Source organism: Mixophyes fleayi, chromosome 6 (assembly GCF_038048845.1).
Source record: "Mixophyes fleayi isolate aMixFle1 chromosome 6, aMixFle1.hap1, whole genome shotgun sequence".
NCBI classification, from domain to species: domain Eukaryota; kingdom Metazoa; phylum Chordata; class Amphibia; order Anura; family Limnodynastidae; genus Mixophyes; species Mixophyes fleayi.
Genome location: NC_134407.1, coordinates 226285536 through 226310523, shown reverse-complemented (window position 1 = coordinate 226310523; position 24988 = coordinate 226285536). Strand labels below are relative to the sequence as shown.

General features: G+C 42.9%; 2 protein-coding genes across 28 annotated transcripts in view; one reads left to right on the top strand and one right to left on the bottom strand.

Moving 5' to 3' along the window:
• The window catches only part of LOC142160103 (uncharacterized), a 212450-nt gene extending 187926 nt beyond the window's left edge, over nucleotides 1-24524 (top strand). For 4 of the 6 annotated variants that reach the window (XM_075215053.1, XM_075215054.1, XM_075215051.1 and 1 more), the window contains 3 exons: nucleotides 13717-13819; nucleotides 20457-20579; nucleotides 22385-24524. In XM_075215053.1, the coding sequence (XP_075071154.1) occupies nucleotides 13717-13819; nucleotides 20457-20579; nucleotides 22385-23967 (1809 nt within the window). In that variant the 3' untranslated portion in view covers nucleotides 23968-24524. The remainder of the gene's footprint in view (nucleotides 1-13716; nucleotides 13820-20456; nucleotides 20580-22384) is intronic. The other 2 variants (XM_075215055.1, XM_075215056.1) reach the window with 2 other exon arrangements.
• LOC142160072 (uncharacterized) overlaps nucleotides 1-24988 on the bottom strand; it is a 1559230-nt gene that overhangs the window by 420098 nt on the left and 1114144 nt on the right. The window lies entirely within an intron of this gene.

The following is a 24988-nucleotide window of genomic DNA, read 5'->3' as shown; positions in this document are numbered from 1 at the left end:
TTTTATATCTATATTCAAATCTAAAAAATTAACCGATTCCCTATTTACAGAAAAGGTGAATACAATATTTTCTTTAATATTATTAATATAATTACAAAAAAAGTTCAGAGATTGGAGATCCACATTACAAATGAAAAAAACATTGATGTAGCGATACCAGGACACCAGGTTTGTCCCAAAGCGGATATTATCTCCCAAAAATTGATGTTCCCAGCTTGCCATAAATAAGTTGGCGTCACTTGGGGCAAACCTGGTGCCCATCGCCTTGCCTGTTTTTTGAAGATAACATTTCCCGTCAAAATAAAAGTAATTATTTTCTAAAATGAAACAAATTCCTTCTAATATGAATCCAATAAATTTATTGGAATAATTAGTATTTCTCAGGATTCTACAGCTTTAATTCCTGCACTATTTTGTATAATCGTGTACAATACAGTTACATCTGCTGTAACTAATATAAAATTATCCTCCCATGTGATATCTGTTAATTATAAGATGTCACAGGTATCCTTAAGGTAAGTTGGAGTTGCCTTCACTATAGTTTGTAAATGTGAATCAATAAATGATAATTTGTTGTAATGCTGTTTATGCCCGAGATAATTGATCTTCCGAGGGTATGGTGGTGCTTTTGTGAACTTTTGGAGAAATATATATAAGTGGCGTAGTTGGTTGATCTACTTCAAGATAAGAAATCTCATCTCTCGTTATCTTCTTCCTATTATTTAATGAAATCTCTATATTTGTCTCTAATTTTAATTGCAGGATCCTGTTTTAATTGGCAATATGTATTTTGATATTGATGTAGTGAATCCCGCATTCCCCAGAGCCTATGCCAAATCTGTATTTGCCACTCCATCGCAAGCTACCTCCTTGCTTGTCCTACCACAACCGGATACGGTGTAACAGCCTAATGGTGGTTCCATTGATCCAGGCTTGTAACCAGCAAAGATTCATACTGCTCCATAACTCCTATACCTCCATTGGATGACCAGCTTGTATTATTACCAGTGACCATTAAAAACTCCTGCGGAGCTCTTATGTACAACGGAGGTGTGACAGAATGGATCTATGCCACCTTGTCATGTTTCTGGGGACTGGCTGGGCTTGCCTTGCTACCGTCCCATCTCTTTATCCGAAATGCACCCCTCTAACCGCAGTAGGAGAGACTGTACTGCTACAAGGCTCCTTCAACAACACCTAGAACTGCTTCCATCTGGGTAACTCTCACTGCTAGTGTACCCCCTTGCTGGGCACCTGGGCTGGTACCCCTGACCTCTTCCTTCAGATCAGGGTTTCTGTGGATGGTTCCCCCTGGCCTATCACACAGGCCAGAGCTGCAGGTAGCGGGCAGAGCGTTGGTACTGAATGCTGGGTCCCAAACTCAGAACAACTGGATAATGGATTAGATCTTGGTCTAATCTGTAGGTCACAGAAATTACAGCAGGTAAGTAGGCGTCGAAGCAGGATCCTTAAGCAGTGATGTTTATTAGCTTAAGAGGTCCTAAGAAGAACCGATTCACACTAGTTTGAGGTACTATTGATCAGAGAGCTAAAGCATCACCACTAAGTCCATGTAAGCTACTCACGTGGCTCCATTTACCGCATTCTATACCACACCGTGGCTTAAATTCTGGCTTTTTGCTGAATAAAAACCAAGTGCGGCAGCGGTATAATAAATAGAGGCAAAATAATACAATAAATACAAAGAGCATACACCAGGTTGAGAATTTGATATAGACTAAACGCATTAGAGACACATCCCTCACAGTGTCTCCCGCTGGTCTCTGCAGTCCTCTTTCCAGTGTAAGTTCCACCTCTATCAGAAGACGCCATCACATAGAACAGAAGATTTGGCATTCAAGATATAGGGTAAGAGCTGCCTTCTGTTCCACACTGTGATCTGTGGGAGACTCGCCTCTCCGATACATTATACCTAAAAGAGCTTTAATCATTGCCTTGTGTGGGTATTTATTATAATTTCTAAAATCATTTTTACTTTTGTCATTTCCTTCATTTAAACTGATTTTATATATACTTTTTACATTACATTATTTTAGTTCCATTCTTTACTACCATTCCCCTCCCCCCCCTTTACACATTGCCTCCACACCACCATCACTGCATAGAGCTGGACTATCTGTCAACTGCCCTAAAACAATATACACAATATACATATATATAATCCTTACATACAGTACATTTAATACATGTGTGCATATAAAGATAGAAATAATGTATGTGATATTAGTCCTTCCTCTCTGTGTACATGTGTCTGTATGTTCGTGTTAAGAGAGAGCGTGGTAAGGTATATTAGGAGAGAGATAATGGCTGCAAAACATATATAGTATAGCTGGGAGAGAGAGTGTGTGTGTGTGCGCGAGGAGAGACAGCATGCATGTGAGAGAGAGTGTGTGTGTGCGAGAGACAGCATGCATGTAAGAGAGAGAGAGAGTGTGTGTGTGCGAGGAGAGACAGCATGTGAGTGTGTGTGTGTGTGTGCGAGGAGAGACAGCATGCATGTGAGTGTGTGTGTGTGTGCGAGGAGAGACAGCATGCATGTGAGAGAGTGTGTGTGTGTGCGCGAGGAGAGACAGTATGCATGTGAGAGAGTGTGTGTGTGTGTGTGCGCGAGGAGAGACAGCATGCATGTGAGAGAGAGAGTGTGTGTGTGTGCGCGAGGAGAGACAGCATGCATGTGAGAGAGAGATTGTGTGTGTGTGTGCGCGAGGAGAGACAGCATGCATGTGAGAGAGTGTGTGTGTGTGTGTGCGCGAGGAGAGACAGCATGCATGTGAGAGAGAGAGTGTGTGTGTGTGTGTGCGCGAGGAGAGACAGCATGCATGTGAGAGAGAGATTGTGTGTGTGTGTGCGCGAGGAGAGACAGCATGCATGTGAGAGAGAGATTGTGTGTGTGTGTGCGCGAGGAGAGACAGCATGCATGTCAGAGAGTGTGTGTGTGTGTGCGAGAGACAGCATGTAAGAGAGAGTGTGTGTGTGCGAGGAGAGACAGCATGCATGTGAGAGAGATAGTGTGAGTGTGTGTGTGTGCGCGAGGAGAGACAGCATGCATGTCAGAGAGAGTGTGTGTGTGTGTGTGAGGAGAGACAGCATGCATGTGAGAGATTGTGTGTGTGTGCGCGCGAAGAGAGACAGCATGCATGTGAGAGAAAGTGTGTGTGTGTGTGTGTGCGAGAGGAGAGACAGCATGCATGTGAGAGAGAGATTGTGTGGATAAGAAAGACTATAGAGGTAACCTCCATTATAGGACAAGTAGGGTTAAATACAATCAGTCTTGATACAGTATTAATTTATGGTAGTGAAGGGTTACAATAGCGCTTGGTAAATAGTGCACAGTATAGGTTTGAACAGTTAATATACAAATGGCAGAGTGAAGGGTTGTAAGGATGGACCTCCTGTGCCACCCTCTCATGGTGATGGGAACCGGCTGGGCCTGTCTTACCACCGTCCCTTTCCTTTATCCTGTAAATGCTATAAGGGAGCTGTGCTGCCACAACTAGGCTCCTTCACCGGCTCCTGGAACCGCGTCCTTCCTGGTAACTCCTGCTGTTAGTGTACCCCCTCACTGGGCACCTGGGCTGGTACCCCTGACCTTTTCCTATACATCAGGGTTGCTGTGGATGGTTCCATTTGACCTATCACACTGGCCAGAGCTGCAGGTAGCAGGCAGAGCGTTGGTACTGGATGCTGGGTCCAAACCTCAGAACAGCCGGATAACGGATTAGATTTGGTCTAAGCTGTAGGTCACAGGAATTACAGCAGGTAAGTAGTCGTGAAAGCAGGATCCTTAAGCAGTGATGTTTATTAGTTCAAGAAGACCTTTACACACTAGTTTGAGGCACTAGTGATCTCCAGAAGTTACAGATGGAATAATACAAAACATGGTCAACCAGGGCTCTTTTTATACAGTTTCTGACACACATGTTGGCAGGGGGTAACCCCGCCCCCTGATCCTAGCTGGCACCACAAAGTCTGAGATATAGTTAAGTTTTGCCTTTAAACACATTGCTGTTTTAAATTTGCCCAGAAAAGCCGCCGAATATCGTCAATTTGCTAGAATCGCAGATTAATACATTTACCCCCTGATGTTTAACCTCAGGATATAATATTCTCTAGATCTGGAGAGAACACAATTTAAATTTAACAAAATTACAGATGAAAAGACTTCATTAGCAAGGGGGTTTTCCTTCTTCCAGAAACAAGCTTCCTTCAACATGACATATTACCTCATCAATCAATACATAAACAATATGAAAATTAATACATTTACACTCCCAATGCGGAGTCTTAGACCTTTCTGCCGCTGCGCGCCGGTTACTAACACAGCGTCCGTACGTTAAATATTTACATTTAAATTAATAACTATACAGTTTAATATATATCTAATTTCTTAGTGCTGGGGTATAACCCATAGAGCACAGGAACATCAGGTATTAACCCATCATCTCCCCATGTGGGAGGTGAGGGGACCAGCCACAGGCAGGACACAAGATGAGCTGTGCACCCAGCCAGGCAGTAACACAGAGCATGTAACCAGGTAATAGTGTTACAGGGGAAGACCCAGAGCTGTGTGACTGATGTGAGTGAGTCTTATATATAATAGTATATGAGCCCCTGTCAGCAGTGGGAAGGATTGTAGTGGTGGTTCATAGGTACAGCGCCCTCTGTGCCTCTAATACACTGCTGAGGATCATGGGTAATGTAGTACCACATACATCACACACAGCCCTCTGTCCTCTAATACACTGCTGAGGATCATGGGTAATGTAGTACCACATACATCACACACAGCCCTCTGTCCTCTAATACACTGCTGAGGATCATGGGTAATGTAGTACCACATACATCACACACAGCCCTCTGTCCTCTAATACACTGCTGAGGATCATGGGTAATGTAGTACCACATACATCACACACAGCTCTCTGTCCCTCTAATACACTGCTGAGGATCATGGGTAATGTAGTACCACATACATCACACACAGCCCTCTGTCCTCTAATACACTGCTGAGGATCATGGGTAATGTAGTACCACATACATCACACACAGCTCTCTGTGCCTCTAATACACTGCTGAGGATCATGGGTAATGTAGTACCACATATATCACACACAGCTCTCTGTCCTCTAATACACTGCTGAGGATCATGGGTAATGTAGTACCACATATATCACACACAGCTCTCTGTCCTCTAATACACTGCTGAGGATCATGGGTAATGTAGTGTCCCGGATCTCAGGTCTCCTTATCACACAGATCACCAGGGAGCAGGAATCTCTGTAGCGGCCATTTTGTTGTAGACAATTTGCATTGCATCGTGATACGCTCTGTGGAACGCACAGACCGGAAGTTGAGGGAGCCAAACATCGGAAGTTGTGTCTGATATCTTCCTGGTGAGAGAAGACATTGCTGTGACTGGCAGCTGGTAATAACAATGATTATATTCTCTTATTACATGTCTGTGTCTTGTTATTATATGTATATAGTGTAAGTTATAGTCATCATACGCTGTAAATCCTGTATTATATAACATACCCTCATTATACAGCCTGTTCTGGGGATGTCAGTCCTTATAGTCTAATGGTGATCACTATATCTATAGTATATACAGTGTCCTGTCCTTATATCTATAGTATATACAGTGTCCTGTCCTTATATCTATAGTATATACAGTGTCCTGTCCTTACATCTATATCTATAGTATATACAGTGTCCTGTCCTTACATCTATATCTATAGTATATACAGTGTCTGTCCCTACATCTATATCTATAGTATATACAGTGTCTGTCCCTACATCTATATCTATAGTATATACAGTGTCCTGTCCTTATATCTATAGTATATACAGTGTCCTGTCCTTACATCTATATCTATAGTATATACAGTGTCCTGTCCTTACATCTATATCTATAGTATATACAGTGTCTGTCCCTACATCTATATCTATAGTATATACAGTGTCCTGTCCTTACATCTATATCTATAGTATATACAGTGTCCTGTCCCTACATCTATAGTATATACAGTGTCCTGTCCTTACATCTATATCTATAGTATATACAGTGTCCTGTCCTTACATCTATATCTATAGTATATACAGTGTCTGTCCCTACATCTATATCTATAGTATATACAGTGTCCTGTCCTTATATCTATAGTATATACAGTGTCCTGTCCTTATATCTATAGTATATACAGTGTCCTGTCCTTACATCTATATCTATAGTATATACAGTGTCCTGTCCTTATATCTATAGTATATACAGTGTCCTGTCCTTACATCTATATCTATAGTATATACAGTGTCCTGTCCCTACATCTATATCTATAGTATATACAGTGTCCTATCCTTATATCTATAGTATATACAGTGTCCTGTCCCTACATCTATATCTATAGTATATACAGTGTCCTGTCCTTATATCTATATCTATAGTATATACAGTGTCCTGTCCTTATATTTATATCTATAGTATATACAGTGTCCTGTCCTTATATCTATAGTATATACAGTGTCCTGTCCTTACATCTATATCTATAGTATATACAGTGTCCTGTCCTTATATTTATATCTATAGTATATACAGTGTCCTGTCCTTATATCTATAGTATATACAGTGTCCTGTCCCTACATCTATATCTATAGTATATACAGTGTCCTATCCTTATATCTATAGTATATACCGTGTCCTGTCCCTACATCTATATCTATAGTATATACAGTGTCCTGTCCTTATATCTATATCTATAGTATATACAGTGTCCTGTCCTTATATTTATATCTATAGTATATACAGTGTCCTGTCCTTATATCTATAGTATATACAGTGTCCTGTCCTTACATCTATATCTATAGTATATACAGTGTCCTGTCCTTATATCTATATCTATAGTATATACAGTGTCCTGTCCTTACATCTATAGTATATACAGTGTCCTGTCCTTATATCTATAGTATATACAGTGTCCTATCCTTATATCTATATCTATAGTATATACAGTGTCCTGTCCTTATATCTATAGTATATACAGTGTCCTGTCCTTATATCTATATCTATAGTATATACAGTGTCCTGTCCTTACATCTATATCTATAGTATATACAGTGTCCTGTCCTTACATCTATATCTATAGTATATACACTGTCCTGTCCTTACATCTATATCTATAGTATATACAGTGTCCTATCCTTATATCTATAGTATATACAGTGTCCTGTCCCTACATCTATATCTATAGTATATACAGTGTCCTGTCCTTATATCTATATCTATAGTATATACAGTGTCCTGTCCTTATATTTATATCTATAGTATATACAGTGTCCTGTCCTTATATCTATAGTATATACAGTGTCCTGTCCTTACATCTATATCTATAGTATATACAGTGTCCTGTCCTTATATCTATATCTATAGTATATACAGTGTCCTGTCCTTACATCTATAGTATATACAGTGTCCTGTCCTTATATCTATAGTATATACCATACTTGCCAACATTTATTTTTTTTCTTCCGGGAGATGCCGGCTGGGACGTGGGCGTGCAGGGGGCGGGGCTGCGAAATCGCGTCATTTTGGCCCCGCCCCCGTGACGGAATGACGCAAATCGCGTCATTTTACAGTGGGGGCGGGGCTAAACGCCGCGATTCCGGATGAATCGCGGCGTTTAAACTAAATTTTTCCCCCTTCCTATCAGGGAGATTGCTACACTCGTCCGGGAGACTCTCGCAAAATGCGGGAGTCTCCCGGACAATGCGGGAGAGTTGGCAAGTATGGTATATACAGTGTCCTATCCTTATATCTATATCTATAGTATATACAGTGTCCTGTCCTTATATCTATATCTATAGTATATACAGTGTCCTGTCCTTATATCTATATCTATAGTATATACAGTGTCCTGTCCTTATATCTATAGTATATACAGTGTCCTGTCCTTACATCTATATCTATAGTATATACAGTGTCCTGTCCTTATATCTATATCTATAGTATATACAGTGTCCTGTCCTTACATCTATAGTATATACAGTGTCCTGTCCTTATATCTATAGTATATACAGTGTCCTGTCCCTACATCTATAGTATATACAGTGTCCTGTCCTTACATCTATATCTATAGTATATACAGTGTCCTGTCCTTATATCTATAGTATATACAGTGTCCTATCCCTACATCCATAGTATATACAGTGTCCTGTCCTTACATCTATATCTATAGTATATACAGTGTCCTGTCCCTACATCTATATCTATAGTATATACAGTGTCCTGTCCCTACATCTATATCTATAGTATATACAGTGTACTGTCCCTACATCTATATCTATAGTATATACAGTGTACTGTCTCTACATCAGTGTCTACAGTATATACAGTGTCCTGTCCTTATATCTATATCTATAGTATATACAGTGTACTGTCTCTACATCAGTGTCTACAGTATATACAGTCTCTGACCCTGACGTTTTGCTGGGGACCGGTGGGGTTTGCCTTGTCACCGTCTCCTGTCTTTATCCTAAACACGCACATTACGCTATAGGTGGCGCTCTGCTGGCACCAGTAGGCACCTTCACCCCACCTAGAGCCGCTTCTGTCTGATAACTCCCGCTGTTAGTGTACCCCCTTGCTGAGCATTTGGACTGGTACACCTGACCTCTTGCCTTTAGATCAGTGTTGCTGTGGATGGATCCCCCCTGGCCTATCACACTGACCAGAGATGCAGGGTAGCAGGCAAAGCGCTGGTACTGGAAAAACTGGGTCCAAACCTCAGAAACAGCCGGGAATGGATTAGGTTTTGCGTCTAATTTGTAGGTCACAGGATTTTCAACATGGAAGGTATTTTCAAGCAGGTGTTTAAAGCAAGTGATGTTTATTTGCAGTCACACTGATTGGAGGTACCAGTGATCAGGTCAGATGAAATCAGAAGAACAACTTTTAATACAAAACAGTGCTGTTTTTATACACATTTGAGCGCAGCTTCACTGGATAAGCCGCCCCCTTGCGGTCCGAGTTATTTTTAGAATCAGGATGCAATTTGTTTATCCGAATATGGATTTACATGCAATTCAAAGCTAACAATATTTTTATTTATCTGTGATATCCGATAACTTGCTGTGATTTCCTGCATTACATGCTGTTCACAATGTTCAGAAAGGTTTGAACACTCTGGACAAAAGGCCACACAGTAACGACCCCCTTCGGGCCTTTGGCCAGAGCGGGCATTTGTCACTTTATCAAAAAACTTAGTTAGAATTTCCTGCTATCAAACACCTTCCCCACATATGCCTCATTGGAGATTCCCTCTAGCAACCTTACAAACCCAAACAATGACACTTACATACAAAACACATCCCAATATAAGAGGATAAGTGCATTTCAAATTATACATTGGTGCCTGCACCTCTGATTGAAATACATTTCTACAATAAATTATTTCCACATGATCCAGTTATTTATCAGTGATCCATTCAAATGTTGACAGTCCGGGTCTTGTCACAATGCACTCCCTCCATGCTCCTCTGCATGAACCTCCTAGGGAAGATGGTCTCGACATTCAAGACAATTTCTTATGGAAGATTCCAGTCCAGACGGTTTTGGTGGGATCTTCTAACAAAGTTGTCAGGGACTCACCTCAGATTGGACTCCCAGCCTGTCCGTCTATCTCAGGAGACCCGTCGTCCCTTCACTGGTGGAGGGTTCGGGACCATTTGGTAGTTGGCAGGTCGTTTTCTCCAGAGTTCTGTATAATTGTCACGACGGACGCCAGTCTTCAGGGCTGGGGGGCGGTAACCCTTCATCTTCGCCTCCAGGGCCTTTGGTCAGAAACAGAAGCTTCCCTTCCAATAAACATACTAGAGCTGAAAGCCATGATAATGGCGCTGAGGGGAACTCATGCTTTTCTTCAGGGATTCCCCCAGTTCTCCTCCATTCCGACAATGACACGGCAGTGGCATACGTCAACAAGCAGGAGGGGACCAAGAGTGCCAGGGCAATGCAGGTGGCAACTCAGATCCTGGAATGGGCGGAACTATTATTAACTCTGGGCGGAAGACGACACACAATACACACAGTAATGCCAGGAGAATAGTCTCTTCATCTGGAGGTCTTCCAGATGCCTGTTCACAGATCTGGACCTCATGGCATGGAGGCACAACCATCAGGTTCCCAGGATCTGCTCAAGGGCTAGGGATCTGCTGGCGGTGGACGTACATGTCATGACAATTGACTGGGAATTACTTATTTCCCCCAATCTCGGTTCTTCCACACGTTCTCAGACGGGTCAGGCAGGGAGGCCTGCCAGTACTACTGGTGGCACCTGAATGGCCACACAGAGTCTGGTTCGCAGACATTCTGTCCATGGGGGTCGATTGGGGTTTCGGTTACCTGTTTGCGACGACCTTCTCCTTTAAGGAACTTTTTGACATCAGGACCTGCCTCGGATGACTTTAACGGTATGGCTGTTGAAGCCAGCCTCTGAAGGTCAATAGGGTTCTCTTACAGGGTGGTCAACACTCTTTTGCGGGCTAGGAAACCTGTTTCTGCTCGTATTTACCACAGGATTTGGCAAACCTACATACGGTGGTGTGAGAGTAGAGACCGCCACATACTGCGACTTTTAATCTACTTTGTCTTATGGCTTTTCTACAGAATGGTCTTGAAATAGGCCTCCGTTTGGGTTCCCTGAAGGTTCAGGTGTCGGCCTTATCAGGCTATTTTCAGTTGCGGTTGGCGGACATGCCAGACATAAGGACTTTCCTACAGGGTATGTTGCACATTCAGCCTCCCTATGTGCCACTGCTCCATGGGATCTTAATTAGGTAATTTTAGTGCTTAAGTCTCCTCCTTTTGAGCCTTTACAGTCAACAGACCTTAAGTTCTTGACGTGGAAGGTTGTTGTTAGCAATTGCCTCAGCTCCTAGAGTGTTGGAACTTGGGGCTCTTTCATGCAGGGAATCATACCTTATTTTCCATGATTATAGGACGGTCCTCCGCACTGCTCCACCCTTTCAAACCAAGGTAGTATCAGGGATTCACTTGAAACAGGAAATTGTAGTTCCAGTTTTTCAAGAGCCTTCTACTCCTTCTGGAGATAACCAGACTGAGTTTTTGGATGCGGTCAGGACATTACACATATATGTTCATTGGACCGCGCGCATTAGACGTTCAGATTATTTTTTGTATTTTTTGATCCACATAAACGGGAATGGCCTGCTTCTAAGCAGAGTATTTCGAGATGGCTTATATCAACTATTAAGTATGCTTACATCAGTGGGAACTGATCTGTGCCCAGTCGCATTACTGCATTACCGCACGGAATGGAATCTCGTCGGAACAGCCATGCCGAGCTATGCCGGTGCACACATTTACCAAATTCTACCAGTTCAATGTTTTTTTGCATCTTCTGACGCTAGCTTTGGCCGTAGTGTTTTACAGGCTGGGCAGTCAAAAACGGTCCCTCCCTTGGGGGGCTGCTTCTGTAAGTCCCCATAGCAGCAGGGTCCAGTAGAAGGATGAAAGAGAAAATGGGATTTTTTATACTCGCGATAAATCCTTTACTCTGATTCCATTTGGGGGACACTGCGTTCCCTTCATTTTGCTCTTCTGCTGTTTGGTCTTTGGTTGTTTTTCTCCCCTTCCTTGGGGCTTTTAGAATTACACTGAGGAGCTACAGGGGGGGGGTTACAGAGGGGAGGGGTCTGTCAGCAGGTCACAAGTAGCAAGTTAACTAGTTAAGTGCCAACTCCCTCACTCCCCACTACATCCCCATGGTAGCAGTGTCCCCCAGATGGAATCAGAGAAAAGGATTTATCGTGAGTTTAAAAAATCCCATTTTCAATTGCTAATACATGAAACACTTCCATCGATACAGTCTCTTATAATAAAAGAACAGCATTCTGATAAATAGTATAAACCACTGATAGGAAAGGATTAATTATTAGTACTCACAAATAGACCATCCCTATACATATTATCTATCTTTTCCAATACCGCTATAGAGAGTTCATGCAGCCAATTTCTTAATTTGGATTGATACAGGGTGGACCTCTTATGACAAACTGTCTGTGTGTTGCTAGGGACCAGCTGGGCTTGCCTTGCAATTTAAGCTTTAACAAAATTTACATCAATCTCTTGATTGCCTAAAACTGGGTGTTAAGTCTCCTGTATTACAAGCATTCTGAGTCTACATTGTTAAGACAGGTTCCTGTTTCTCTAACAAGACGTGACAACAGGTAACGACCTCCTGGTGGGCCTTCAAGTCTTGGTTACTCACAAATGAAAAATATCTAATTAGCCTAATTGGGGTTTCCTCTAGCAAAGTTACAAAACTATATCATGACATACTGTCTCAGAAGTTACAAATCAATACCTCAGCAATGAATGTGTTTCCTATACAGAAATACAATATAATAAAATTAGTACATATGCAATGATATACATTGGCGCACTTCGCTGATAATTTAAATATATTTATACAATAAGTTATAAGTGATCCAGCCACATGGATAAATTAGTATCCGCAGAAAAGTATTTAGATTCTCTGTGTCTCTCCCGAGAGAATAACGTTATGGACGATCTTAAATGTGCAAAGTAGACAAGTGCAGCTTATTTTTAAAATATTACCCCTTTCATATAACTGTTTCCTATATACACTGTCTATTAGAGTGTTATAGCTCTTACCTCTCCTACCATCTTCTGAGTCCTTTGTCTAAAGCCAACCCCCATTGCCACATTATCTTTCTGTTTGGCACTACTCTGTCCAAAGCAGATCATTCATCCGTGGTGAGCGGCCGTAGACAGTGGGACCACTGAAGATGGTAAGAGTTGCAAAAGAGGTGGAATATACACTCCACTTTCCTGTATATCGGAAACCGTTACATATAGTACGGGGGTTGTGTCTGGAAAATAGACTGTTGTACAAATAACCTCTAAAATCTTTTTGGGTGGATTTTTAATTTACATTTTTATTGATATCTACCTAAATACACAGGATTACACAGTAGTGAAGAAGACATCTAGTCGGCATGTGTCTGGAGGATTGAGCAGGACCCAGAGCCCCATCACGGTGCCTCCACCTTACTCACTGATACATGACAGACAATGACCAGAAGATCCTGGAACTGACCAACAAGATCATTCAGCTGCTGACTGGAGAGGTGACTGCTGGGAATGGGACATTATACAGTAACACCAGGGGATGTGTCTGGGTGATGACTGTATCATTGTGTGTGTCAGGTTCCTATAAGGTGGATGATGTCACTGTCTATTTCTCCGTACAGGAGTAAGAGTATTTAGAAGGACACAAGGGTCTGTACAAGGACGTGATGATGGAGAATCACCAGCCCCTCACATCACTGGGTAAGAGGAGAGATTGATATAAAGGAGAGAGTAATTTTGATGACCACCTAGATACACATCATCTGATAATCACCTATAAACAATGTATTCAGTCACTGTGTGTCTCCTACAGATGGATCCAGTAACAGAAATACCCCAGAGAGATGTCCCCGTCCTCTTTATTCACAGGATCGTACAGAGGAAAATCACAGTATCCCAAAAGAGTATCAGGTGAATACCAAATACCAAAGTGACGTTTCACTATATAATGCACTGATATACTTCTGTTTATTCTCAATTAATGAAATCAGACATTATTAATGTGTAATTTTATTGTTTTGTGGGTTATTTAGGATGAAGATCTGACTCATATTAAGGTAGAAGATATAGAGGAAGAAGAAGAGAGGGGTGATCAGCAGTGTAAGGAGGAGGAAATCCCTACAGATATCAGCACAGGTCAGTAATAAACACTTATTACAGAAAAGAGTCACATATTCTCCTTGTTCAGTCACTACAACAATCTCTTATTCTACACCCTCCTCTGTCAGTACAAACTAATGAGGAATTGTATTTGCCCAGTGGGGGAGTCAGGAGCCATCAGCCCCTATTAGACTCCTGCTCTCCTCCTCACATCATATCATTGTGCTACCAGCCCAGAGATCTGACCAGTCTCCTCCCCACACTCTGGTGATTCTCATACATCAGGAGCCATCAGCCCCTATTAGACTCCTGCTCTCCTCCTCACATCATATCATTGTGCTACCAGCCCAGAGATCTGACCAGTCTCCTCCTCACACTCTCTGGTGATTCTCATACATCAGGAGCCATCAGTCCCTATTAGACTCCTGCTCTCCTCCTCACATCATATCATTGTGCTACCAGCCCAGAGATCTGACCAGTCTCCTCCCCACACTCTCTGGTGATTCTCATACATCAGGAGCTATCAGCCCCTATTAGACTCCTGCTCTCCTCCTAACATCATATCATTGAGCTACCAGCCCAGAGATCTGACCAGTGTCCTCCCCACACTCTGGTGATTCTCATACATCAGGAGCTATCAGCCCCTATTAGACTCCTGCTCTCCTCCTCACATCATATCATTGAGCTACCAGCCCAGAGATCTAACCAGTCTCCTCCCCACACTCTCTGGTGATTCTCATTCCTCATCATTCTGTGATGCTATTTCCTTCTTTGCTGTACCTCTGTGCCATACTCTACTACTCTGTCCAGCTGCTGTCCTTTCCTCTCAGTAGTTGAGTACACCGAAGCTTGCGATTGGCTAGAGGGATATATAGAGGCTGCTTCACTGTTTTCTTATGCTACTTATGTGTCCACCTGGAGAATTGTGTACTGTAATTCTATGGATAGAAGTGTTAGGATGCTAATTTAGCCTATGTCTACTCTGCTTCCAAGGCTCCAGTGTTTGTGTGGGAGGGCAGTGTCCTGATGAAGATGGTAGTTGGACAATGTCACTGGGGAATTGTCAGGCACCGTCACTGTTCACCTCTCCTGTTGCAAGGACTTGCGCCTTCTGCCGATAATGCGCTTCTCGCATCTGCTACTGCCCTGTCTGCGCATTCGGGCATAGGCAGCGGGATGCATCTTTCATCCTTGTAACAGCAATCACTGATCCAGTGCCATCTGTTCTCCTTGGTACTGATTCAATTTAAGAAATCCTGGTGCTGACTTCAGCCTGACCCTGACTACTTTTCTTCTGGGCGATTTGGTTCTGTTTGGATTTCCTGGTTCTGACTTTGGCCTGCTCCCAACTACTTTTCTGCCTCACACATTGGCTCCCTTTGGATCTTCTGGTTCTGATTTCAATTCTGATCTCTCCTCATTACTTCGCTGTCCATTCTGGTTCTGACCCGGTTTGTCCATTACTCTCTACTTGAGACTCCAACTTCCTTGCTAGTGACTGGCTTTGAGGGCCTGCACTTTCCACGCAGCTAAGCCCAAACCTCCTTTCGGGGGTTCCTGGTGAACACCGGGGGTTTGTTTGACTCTGCGCCTCTTTGTCAAATTGCGACAACTCCTAGCAGGTAAACATCCCGTCTCCCTAGTGAATTTATGACAGAATACTCTGGCCATAGAAACATGGATTCTGCTGGAGAACCACCTGCTTGTGATTTGCTTTAACACCTGGCGATATGGGTGGATCAGCAAGAATCAAATCAGGCCCAGCTAATTCGATGTTTGCAAGGACTGGCCACTTGCCTTGACAATGTTCAGGTGTCCCTGACTCTGACAGTACAGGACGCTCTTTCATCTGTACCTGTCGTGGCGTTTACTACGGCCTCCAATTTGCGCATCCCTACTATGGACAAAGTTGATGGAGATCCCAGATAATGCCGGGGATTTCTCAACTAATTTGCAATCCAGTTTGAACGTTTCCGTCTGAAAGAGCTAAGGTTGCGTATGTTTTCTTTGCTGCCTGGCCAAACTTTCACTTCCTATGGGAACTCAACAGTGCTGTCCTGCTGAATTCCACCACATTCATCTAGACCTCCGGGAAGATTTTCAATGATATCGCCAGAGTTTCTTCATCCGCCTCTAGTCTGCTGAAGATCCCAATGGGCTCCGTGATTGTGGGTCAATACGCCATGCAATTCCTCGCACTCCCCTCTGAACTTGGATGAAACATTGAGCCTTTGGTGGTGCCTTTCGGCATGGCTTGACAGGCTTCCTTCGGGCCTAGATGAACTAATCTCCCTATATATCATAATTAACATTCGCTTCAGGTTGTGGACCTTGGAGAGACAACACTCCTGGTGGCCTTTAGTTACAATGGTGCGCAGGTTCCATATTGCCTGCCCTACTGCGCATGTGCAGTCCCGTCACTTTTCAAACTTCTCCTGGATCCCCATTGGCTAATTACCAGCCTGTGTACTATATTTACCGCTTCCTCCTGTCTCCCATTGTCAGATCTTCAGGTCTCCTACCTGTATGGATGCAGTCCTCCCTGTTTCCTGTTTGCATTCTGACTCCTGATTGCCTCCTCGCGTACCTGCCAGCGGATTCCTGACACCTGTATCATCATCGTCATCCACGGCGGTATTGCTTGCACATCGTGCCTTATCTTCACTTCTGTCCTGATCCTAGGCTATAGCCTCATGGTTCTAACCGGTGTCACCTATTCCACAATCTCATCAGTGGATATATCATAGTGTCTCAAGCTATACCATCGGTCCTGTCTATGGGTTATCCAGCCCACAGGGATCTCAGCGATCAGTCATCTATCATTCATTGTGTCCCCGTTGCTCTAACCTGTTCTTATCCTGGCCAGTGATTATACTGCAGAGTATCGCGTCTCAACGCTGATCCTGCTCCGGGCTATTCTGCTCCCAGGGATCTCAGCGCACGGTCCTCTCAGTGTATCACTCTCTCTACTGTTCCTGGGTCATCGGTTCCTCAGTGTATGTATGTGTTAAGCCAGCTTAATATCGCACCTCATCATTGATCCTGTATCAAGCCTTCGCTACCCATCTGGGACCTCAGTGCTCCTACCTGCTGTAGTGTCTTTCACAGTTTTCCTGCAGAGCTACTACAAGGCATTGGGCATCATCATAGATCCTCTCTCTGGGTACCGGCTCGTAGGGATCTCAGCTCACCGGTATATTGCTGCTCAGCACAGACACGTCTCTGCTGACTATAAGTCATCTGCTTCTCTCAGCGTATGGTTCCTCTAATATTCTACTTACTCACCTGCCGCTCTCCTAACACCTGCATGCTTACCGTTCTGTAGTACGGCATAGCTAGTCGTCTCCATTGACTTGGGTTCCTTCTTAGCCTGCTCAGCGCCCCCTAGAGGACCACGACCTGTGGTTGGAGAGCAGCCAAGTCCATATCTCCTTGTGGGGTCCCTTGTGAGTACCTCTCCTTCCATTAGACTCCGCACCTCTTGGGGGTTAGTCATTGCCTAGTAGGATTCAAGGCCCATCCTGAACCTGAACAACTTGACTGGCTGTGACAATAAGGCAATCTCTCACTCCGTGGCAGTATAAGGTTGATCATTTTTTGCGCGTGTTTAGGAATATCTGGGATGGGACGGGGTAACAAGGAGTAAGATAAAGAGTCTGGGATGATTATTGTAGTGATTCTAGCAATTAGGTGGTGAAAAAATAATGTGTAGCTTGTGAGGGACAAGATACCAGCAGTAATAGATCTTGAAGGCATTCTCACTAATCCTAGCGCAGATGGAAGTGTTAAAAAGTATAAGTCTAATTGTGTCCCAATGCTCAGGGTTGAGAGTCTACCCTATATCCTCCTCCCATTTAAGCTCATGTGAATCTGTGGGAGGACCATTGTGTTGCAATATTAAGTGGTAGAAAGTGGAACTAAGGCCTTTGGAAAAGGAGCTTTGCGTACAAAAGGACACTAGTGAGGAGGATTGGTGAATATCGGGACGAGCGCGACAAATGGTGTCATAGAAGTGCCTGAGGTATTGACAGAAGCAGGAAGTGGGGGTATGAAATTGGGTGTGGTGTGAGAAGTTGAGTGAGGGCCAGATTATTGAGGAATTTGATGTCACACCGTGTCCATTCAGAAAACTGTGTGGAAGTGAGACCCAGAGGGATTCGCCTGTTAGTCCATAAGGGGGTCATACACCACGAGTTGGGAGCTAAGTCATAGGAGTTGATCGTGTCGGTCCAGGTTGCCAATGAAAATGCTAAATGTGGGGGGGGTTTATGTTGTGGACTAAGCCACAGAAAGGTGGATGCTGAGTGGAAATTGGTAATATATGTCCACCCACACCCTTGTATTGGGGGGTGAATCTAAAAGAACAGTTTGGGTTTGATGTGTGGCCCGGTAATATTTGAGAAAATTTGGGACGCCCAATCCCCCTTCCTGAATGGGCTGATGAAGTATGTGCATATGGATTTTAGGTTTTCTCACTGACCAAATTAATTTGGTGGATATTTGTTGGAGGATTTTAAAAACAGCAGAGGTAAGCATGAGTTTCTGGGGTCCCAGGAACTCACTATTATAATATTTCTCCCTTGTGGATCCGCTATAGAATCCTCAACCATAAAAGGTATTTTATTGTGAATGAGGATTGCTGTTGCCATCAGTAGATCCATAGAATGCTTGGGGATAAATTTTATTGTGTAGGGTGGGATGAGGGATTTTAACGTTTGTCTCCTGGAGGAGTACAATAACCAGTGATTGTCATTTAAAGTGTTGAAAGGCCATCATAATTTTAGAGGGAGTGTTGAGTCCATTAACATTCAAAGAAATAATCGTGTCATGGAGGATATAGGTAATGTAGATGCGTGAAGTGGGCAGTGACGATGTAAAGAACATGGAAAGGGAATAAAGGGGAATCAGGTTTGGTTAAAGAGTCAATGGTACAACACCGGTACCGGTAATGAGGGGTGTGGCTCGGAACACTGTGGGGAGCGAGCAAGGAAAAGAAAATGTCAGGATTGGGAGCATGGGGAGAGTCGCGAGAAAGTACGTATCAGGAAATAATGAGAGGGTACATCAGGTCTAATATCATAGGGAGCGCATGTGAGTGGGTGGGGGGGGGGGGGGGTAAACAGGAACAGAATAAAGGTAACATTAGCAACAGTAACTGAATAAACAATGTATCATTAACATAGTAGTAATGGGGATTTTGCCATGCAGGACCACAAGGAGGAGTCAGAAAATAATACATCCTGAGGACAGGAGGGGGATAGTGAGGGTTTCAGGTCTTAATAAATCAAATGAGGGCAAACACACTCGTCTCACGGGGTTCCCGCAAGGCAGATACCCCAAGAAAAACTAAAAGGTAAACAATCACATATAAATCAAAAAGAATGGTTAAGGGAACACTGGCACAAAGAAAAAACATATAAAGGGTCAGGCAGGAACCCAAGGACCTTAAAAGGAGAAAACTCCAAGTATAGAAATATATAACTATGCAAATTCTAAACATAAGTCATCCAATCAAGCAGTGAAGAGCAACAAAATATGGATAAAGCAAATGGACAATGCAAAGGGTTCCACAGTCTGGAAATCAGGAGGCCTTTTTTTGGAATTAGATCGATGAAGTGGAGGCCTCTGAGAATTCAATGAGTTGCAACTTCTATACTAGATCCATACCGTGATCAGGTGTTTTTAATAGTGTGTCCTGCTAGCATAAGCTGAAAGGAAAATCTCTACTTAGAGAAATCTTAGAAAATCGCTGTACTTAACGCAGCCGCTAGGCTCATCTTCCTTTCTCGCCGCTCCTCTTCTGTCTCCCCCCTCTACCAATCCCTTCACTGGCTCCGCTTCCCCTACAGAATCCTGTTCAAGCTCCTCACTCTTACATACAAGGCCCTCGCCAACTCCACTGCACCCTACATCTCCACCCTCCTCTCTATTCATTCCCCATCCACCCTCTCCGTTCTGCCAATGACCGTCACCTCTCTTCCCCCCTGATCACCTCCTCCCACGCGCGTATCCAAGACTTCGCCCGTGCTGCCCCCCTCCACTGGACCAAGCTCCCTCCCTCCATCAGAACTTCCCCTAATCTGTCCAGTTTCAAACGGGCTTTAAAAACCCACCTTTTTCTTAAAGCCTTCTAGTCTCCCACTTAACTTCCTACCTTTTCTTCTGCCTCTTCCTCCCCCCTTATCCTTATCCTCCGTTCCTCCATCTCTCCCCTGTGTCTCTCTGTCTGTCTACCTCACCCCTTAGATTGTACGCTCCTTTGAGCAGGGTATTCTCTCCTCCTGTCTCCACCACTGTTAACTCTGCTCTCCAGCTACTTAGCCCTCCTCCTTGAGGACCCTCTTTCCCGCGTCCCCTCTCGCTCCCTCCTCTCCCCTTGGGGGTCTCCCTGTCATCCGTGCCTTCCCTCTTGGACTCCGTCGTTGGCGGACCTTCCCCTCTCCCCTCCTCCGCCCCTCTAGCTGTGCTTTGAGCTCACTGAGTTACTGTGATTATTGTTTACTGTGCTGTCTCACCTCGTATTGTAATTTCGTTTGTCCCTGTACGGCGCTACGGACACCTAGTGGCGCCCTCTAAATAAAAATTAATAATAATAATCTCCATATGTAACAGATAACCAAGGATCTGTGGGTTTTTGTGATCTCAACGAGATCTCTTTTTTTTTTCTTCAAAGTTGTAGGTGAGAGATCTTGGAAGATGAGAGGAATCATTACGGAATGCGAAATAGGAATCTGCTTGAAGTTTATCTTTCACAGAGTAGTAGTGCAAGCACACTATCACAGCCTGTGGAGACATGGTGGGTAGAGGTTTAGAACGGAGGGCTCAATGGGCATGGTTCAGCAACAGATCTCAGGTGGTTAGATCTGGGAATAATGCCTTGTAGAGTCCACCAAGATAGGTGGGGAAATCTTCCAGCGAAAAAGCCTCGGGCACATTTTTTGATTCTAAGATTATTTTGTCATAAACGATTCTCATGGTCCTCAAATTGTTCTTGTTACCTGATGGGGGTAAGTTATCCATCTGTGTGAGTTTGAAACATGCAGATTTCATCTGATTTCTTTTGAAGTTAGTCTGGGAGCCCAGTAAGGCAATTTCAGATCTCAGTTCTCTGAGATCTGAAGTGTGAGAGAAGTCCAAATAAATAAGCAGAGTTGTGTTGGGTATGTACTTACTGCGAAGGTAGAGAGTTAAATTGCCTCTCCCAGCACGGGAAGCAGTGGTGGTACACAGTCAAAGGGCCAAAGGGGGTCAAGTGCTTTGCGGTGCCGAGACACTACTAAGAGATAAAGAGTGGCTAGTTATATCGGAGACAGGTGAACAGTGGTATTTGAGATAGTCCTTGAAATGTGCCAGACTGTGTTTTTCCATATATGCTAGGCGCCTAAATATAATGTGATGCAGAGTGCTAGATGGGTCCTCAGTTCACAAGAGCCAGGGAGGCAACCAGTTTTATAACCACTGGGAGAAGATTGGTGTCACAATGGAGGGGATACAAGCCTCTGTAGGGGATTAGTTGTATTGGAGGTAACAGTCTGAGTGATGAGATAGACAGGACAAGAAACTCCAGTGTCCCACTAGTGTACTATCTGGAAACAGGCTCCTAGATGAGTTGTATTGTGAAGTAAGATAGTGTTTAATAGAGAGGGTCTCCCTAAACAGGGACTCACCCAGTTGTAGCAGACAAGCACAAAGATCCATGTTGTGCAACGCAAGTAGTTGAAGAAGCATTGTACCCCAGCGGCTCGGATTGACAATGAACATGCTGATATTCAGAATGTTGACACCATAATGTTGACAGTAAGGATGTCAAAACAGTCAAAAGGTTGACATTCAGAATGTTGACATGTTCATTAGGTTAACAGGGTTAAAATGTCGACATCCACAGGTTTTTTTGCAGACCCGATATCCCTATCGAATCCAGCCCCGTGCTGCTCAGCCTGGGTCTGGTTTGTCATTATGACAGGGAACCCCACATTGTGGGTTCCCTTGCTATTGTACCACCAACCTTGGCTGGCAAACCCTAGTGCTGGTAAAATCGGGGGGACAAAAAGCTTGAGGTTCCCTCGATGTATTGCCAGCCGGCGGTATTGCCGATTTAAATCTAACCCTATATGTCAATATTGTGACTGTCAAAATTTTAACCCTGTCGGCCTAATGCACATGTTGACATTCTGAATGTCAACCTTTTAACTGTCTCAATATTCTGCATTGTCAACATGTTCATTATCGACATTCCGACTACATCCCGGTATGACAGAGTGGAACATCGGTTGGTTGGGAAAAGGTAGCTGGACATGGAAAGAAAAGAATTTGTCGCACATCAAATGGAGCTCACAATGTAACACGTCCCCTGGTTGTGTTATATTTTAAGGCAATATTTTATCTGTTTAACAAGTTACATTTGCGTTTGTACATTTATCATTTTAATAAAGTTCATAGTTTGCACATTGAAATTAAATAACATCTTAAATTCACTAATAGTATGAAATTTGCTTCTCAGTGTAAGAAAAAAAGATTTCTATTTTCATATATTTATTTTATTTCCAGCAGTTGGACACAAAAGCAAGAATATCTCTAATGGATATCTCATTTTGTCTCCAGATTTTAAAACAGAAGAGGACAATATGACACAAGATTTTCCAGGACAAAACCCCTTTATGCTAAATATACATCCAATACTTCACAGTGAAGATATGACATCTGATCCCTCTAATCATGACAAATGTTCTTCCAATAACTCAAATATTAATATGAATAGTGCAGCTCATACAGGTAATACAATCTTTACCTGTTCTGAATGTGGTAAATGTTTTATACATCAGTCAATCTTTATTAGGCATCAGAGAACTCACACAGGTGAGAAGCCATTTCCGTGTTCTGAGTGTGGGAAATGTTTTACACAGATATCAAGTCTTGTTACACATCAGAGAATTCACACAGGCGTGAAGCCATTTGCATGTTCTGAGTGTGGAAAATGTTTTATACAGAAATCAGATCTTGTTAAACATCAGAGAACTCACACAGGTGAAAAACCTTTTGCATGTTCTGAGTGTGGGATATGTTTTACACAGAAATTAGTTCTTGTTACACATCAGAGAAGTCATACAGGTGAAAAACCATTTCCATGTTCTGAGTGTGGAAAATGTTTTAAACAGAAATCAGATCTTGTTAAACATCAGAGAATCCACACAGGTGAGAAACCTTTTCCATGTTCTGAATGTGGGAAATGTTTTACACAAAAAATAGGTCTTGTTAAACATCAAAGAGTCCACACAGGTGATAAACCATTTCCATGTTCTGAGTGTGGGAAATGTTTTAAACAGAAACAAGGTCTTATAAAACATCAGAGAATCCACACAGGTGTGAAACCATTTCCATGTTCTGAGTGTGGGATATGTTTCTCACAGAAATTATGTCTTGTTACACATCAGACAACTCACACAGATGAGAAACCATTTTTATGCTCCGATTGTGGGAAATGTTTTACACAGAAATTACGGTTTGATACACATCAGAAAAGTCATGCAGGTGAGAAACCATTCCCATGCTCTGAGTGTGGGAAATGTTTTAAGCAGAAATCAGATCTTGTTAAACATCACAGAATCCATACAGGTGAGAAACCTTTTCCATGTTCTGAGTGTGGAAAATGTTTTACACAGATGTCTGGTCTTGTGAAACATCAACGAATCCACACAGATGATAGACCATTTCCATGTTCTGAGTGTGGGAAATGTTTTAGACAAAAATCAGATATTGTTGAACATCAGAAAACTCACACAGGTGAGAAACCATTTTCATGTTCGGAGTGTGGGAAATTCTTTACACTCAAATCAAATCTTGTTAAACATCAGAGAATTCACACAGGTGAGAAACTATTTTCATGTTCTGAGTGTAAGAAATGCTTTACGAAGAAATCAGGTCTTACTGAACATCAGAAAACTCACACAGGTAAGAAACCATTTTCATGTTCTGAGTGTGGTAAATGCTTTACACATAATTCACATCGCGTTAAACATCAGAAACTTCACACTGGTGAGAAACCTTTTCTATGTTCTGAGTGTGGGAAATGTTTTACAGAGGAATCAGCTCTTGTTAGTCATCAGAAAATTCACGTAAGAGGCAATTTCCATGAGCTGATAGACATGAAAAGGGGTTGCAGCAATATTCTAAATATAGCAATATAGCTATGCATAGACATAGGTGGATTGTGTGTCATCATTGTAACACTGAAAGAGATCGATCATACGTGGCACTTATTGCAGTTTCCTTATTCTCTTAGATATAACTAGCACTCTCCACAGTTATAATAGACAACATTGTTATAAAACATTTAAATGTATCAGACTCCCAATATTCATGCAGCAGATATGGTTTATTGGGGGGGATTCCCTATTTGCTAGACATGGGGGACATGTTTGACAAAGGAGGGGCTGTCCAAGATTCAGCCTAGATGGTGACATTGTGAGTACAGATTCCAAAATTACATCATACATGACCAATTGGATATTTCTAACTAATAAAAACATTCAACGCACATATTTAATGAGTGTCTTAAAAGTTTAAATCACCTCTGTACTCAGCTGTGGGTCACATTACACAGATATGCACATATATCTCACAGTGGTGTGCGGTCAGGAGCTAGAGCTGGGGCTGTGGTTACCAACTGCCGGGAGCTAGCATTGTACCTGTAATTACCAACTGCCGGGAGCTAGCATTGTACCTGTAATTACCAACTGCCGGGAGCTAGCATTGTATCTCTAATTACCAACTGCCGGGAGCTAGCATTGTATCTGTAATTACCAACTGCCAAGAGCTAGCATTGTACCTGTAATTACCAACTGCCGGGAGCTAGCATTGTACCTGTAATTACCAACTATCAGGAGCTAGCATTGTACCTGTAATTACCAACTGCCAAGAGCTAGCATTGTACCTGTAATTACCAACTGCCGGGAGCTAGCATTGTACCTGTAATTACCAACTGCCGGGAGCTAGCATTGTACCTGTAATTACCAACTGCCGGGAGCTAGCATTGTACCTGTAATTACCAACTATCAGGAGCTAGCATTGTACCTGTAATTACCAACTGCCAAGAGCTAGCATTGTACCTGTAATTACCAACTGCCGGGAGCTAGCATTGTACCTGTAATTACCAACTGCCGGGAGCTAGCATTGTATCTGTAATTACCAACTGCCGGGAGCTAGCAT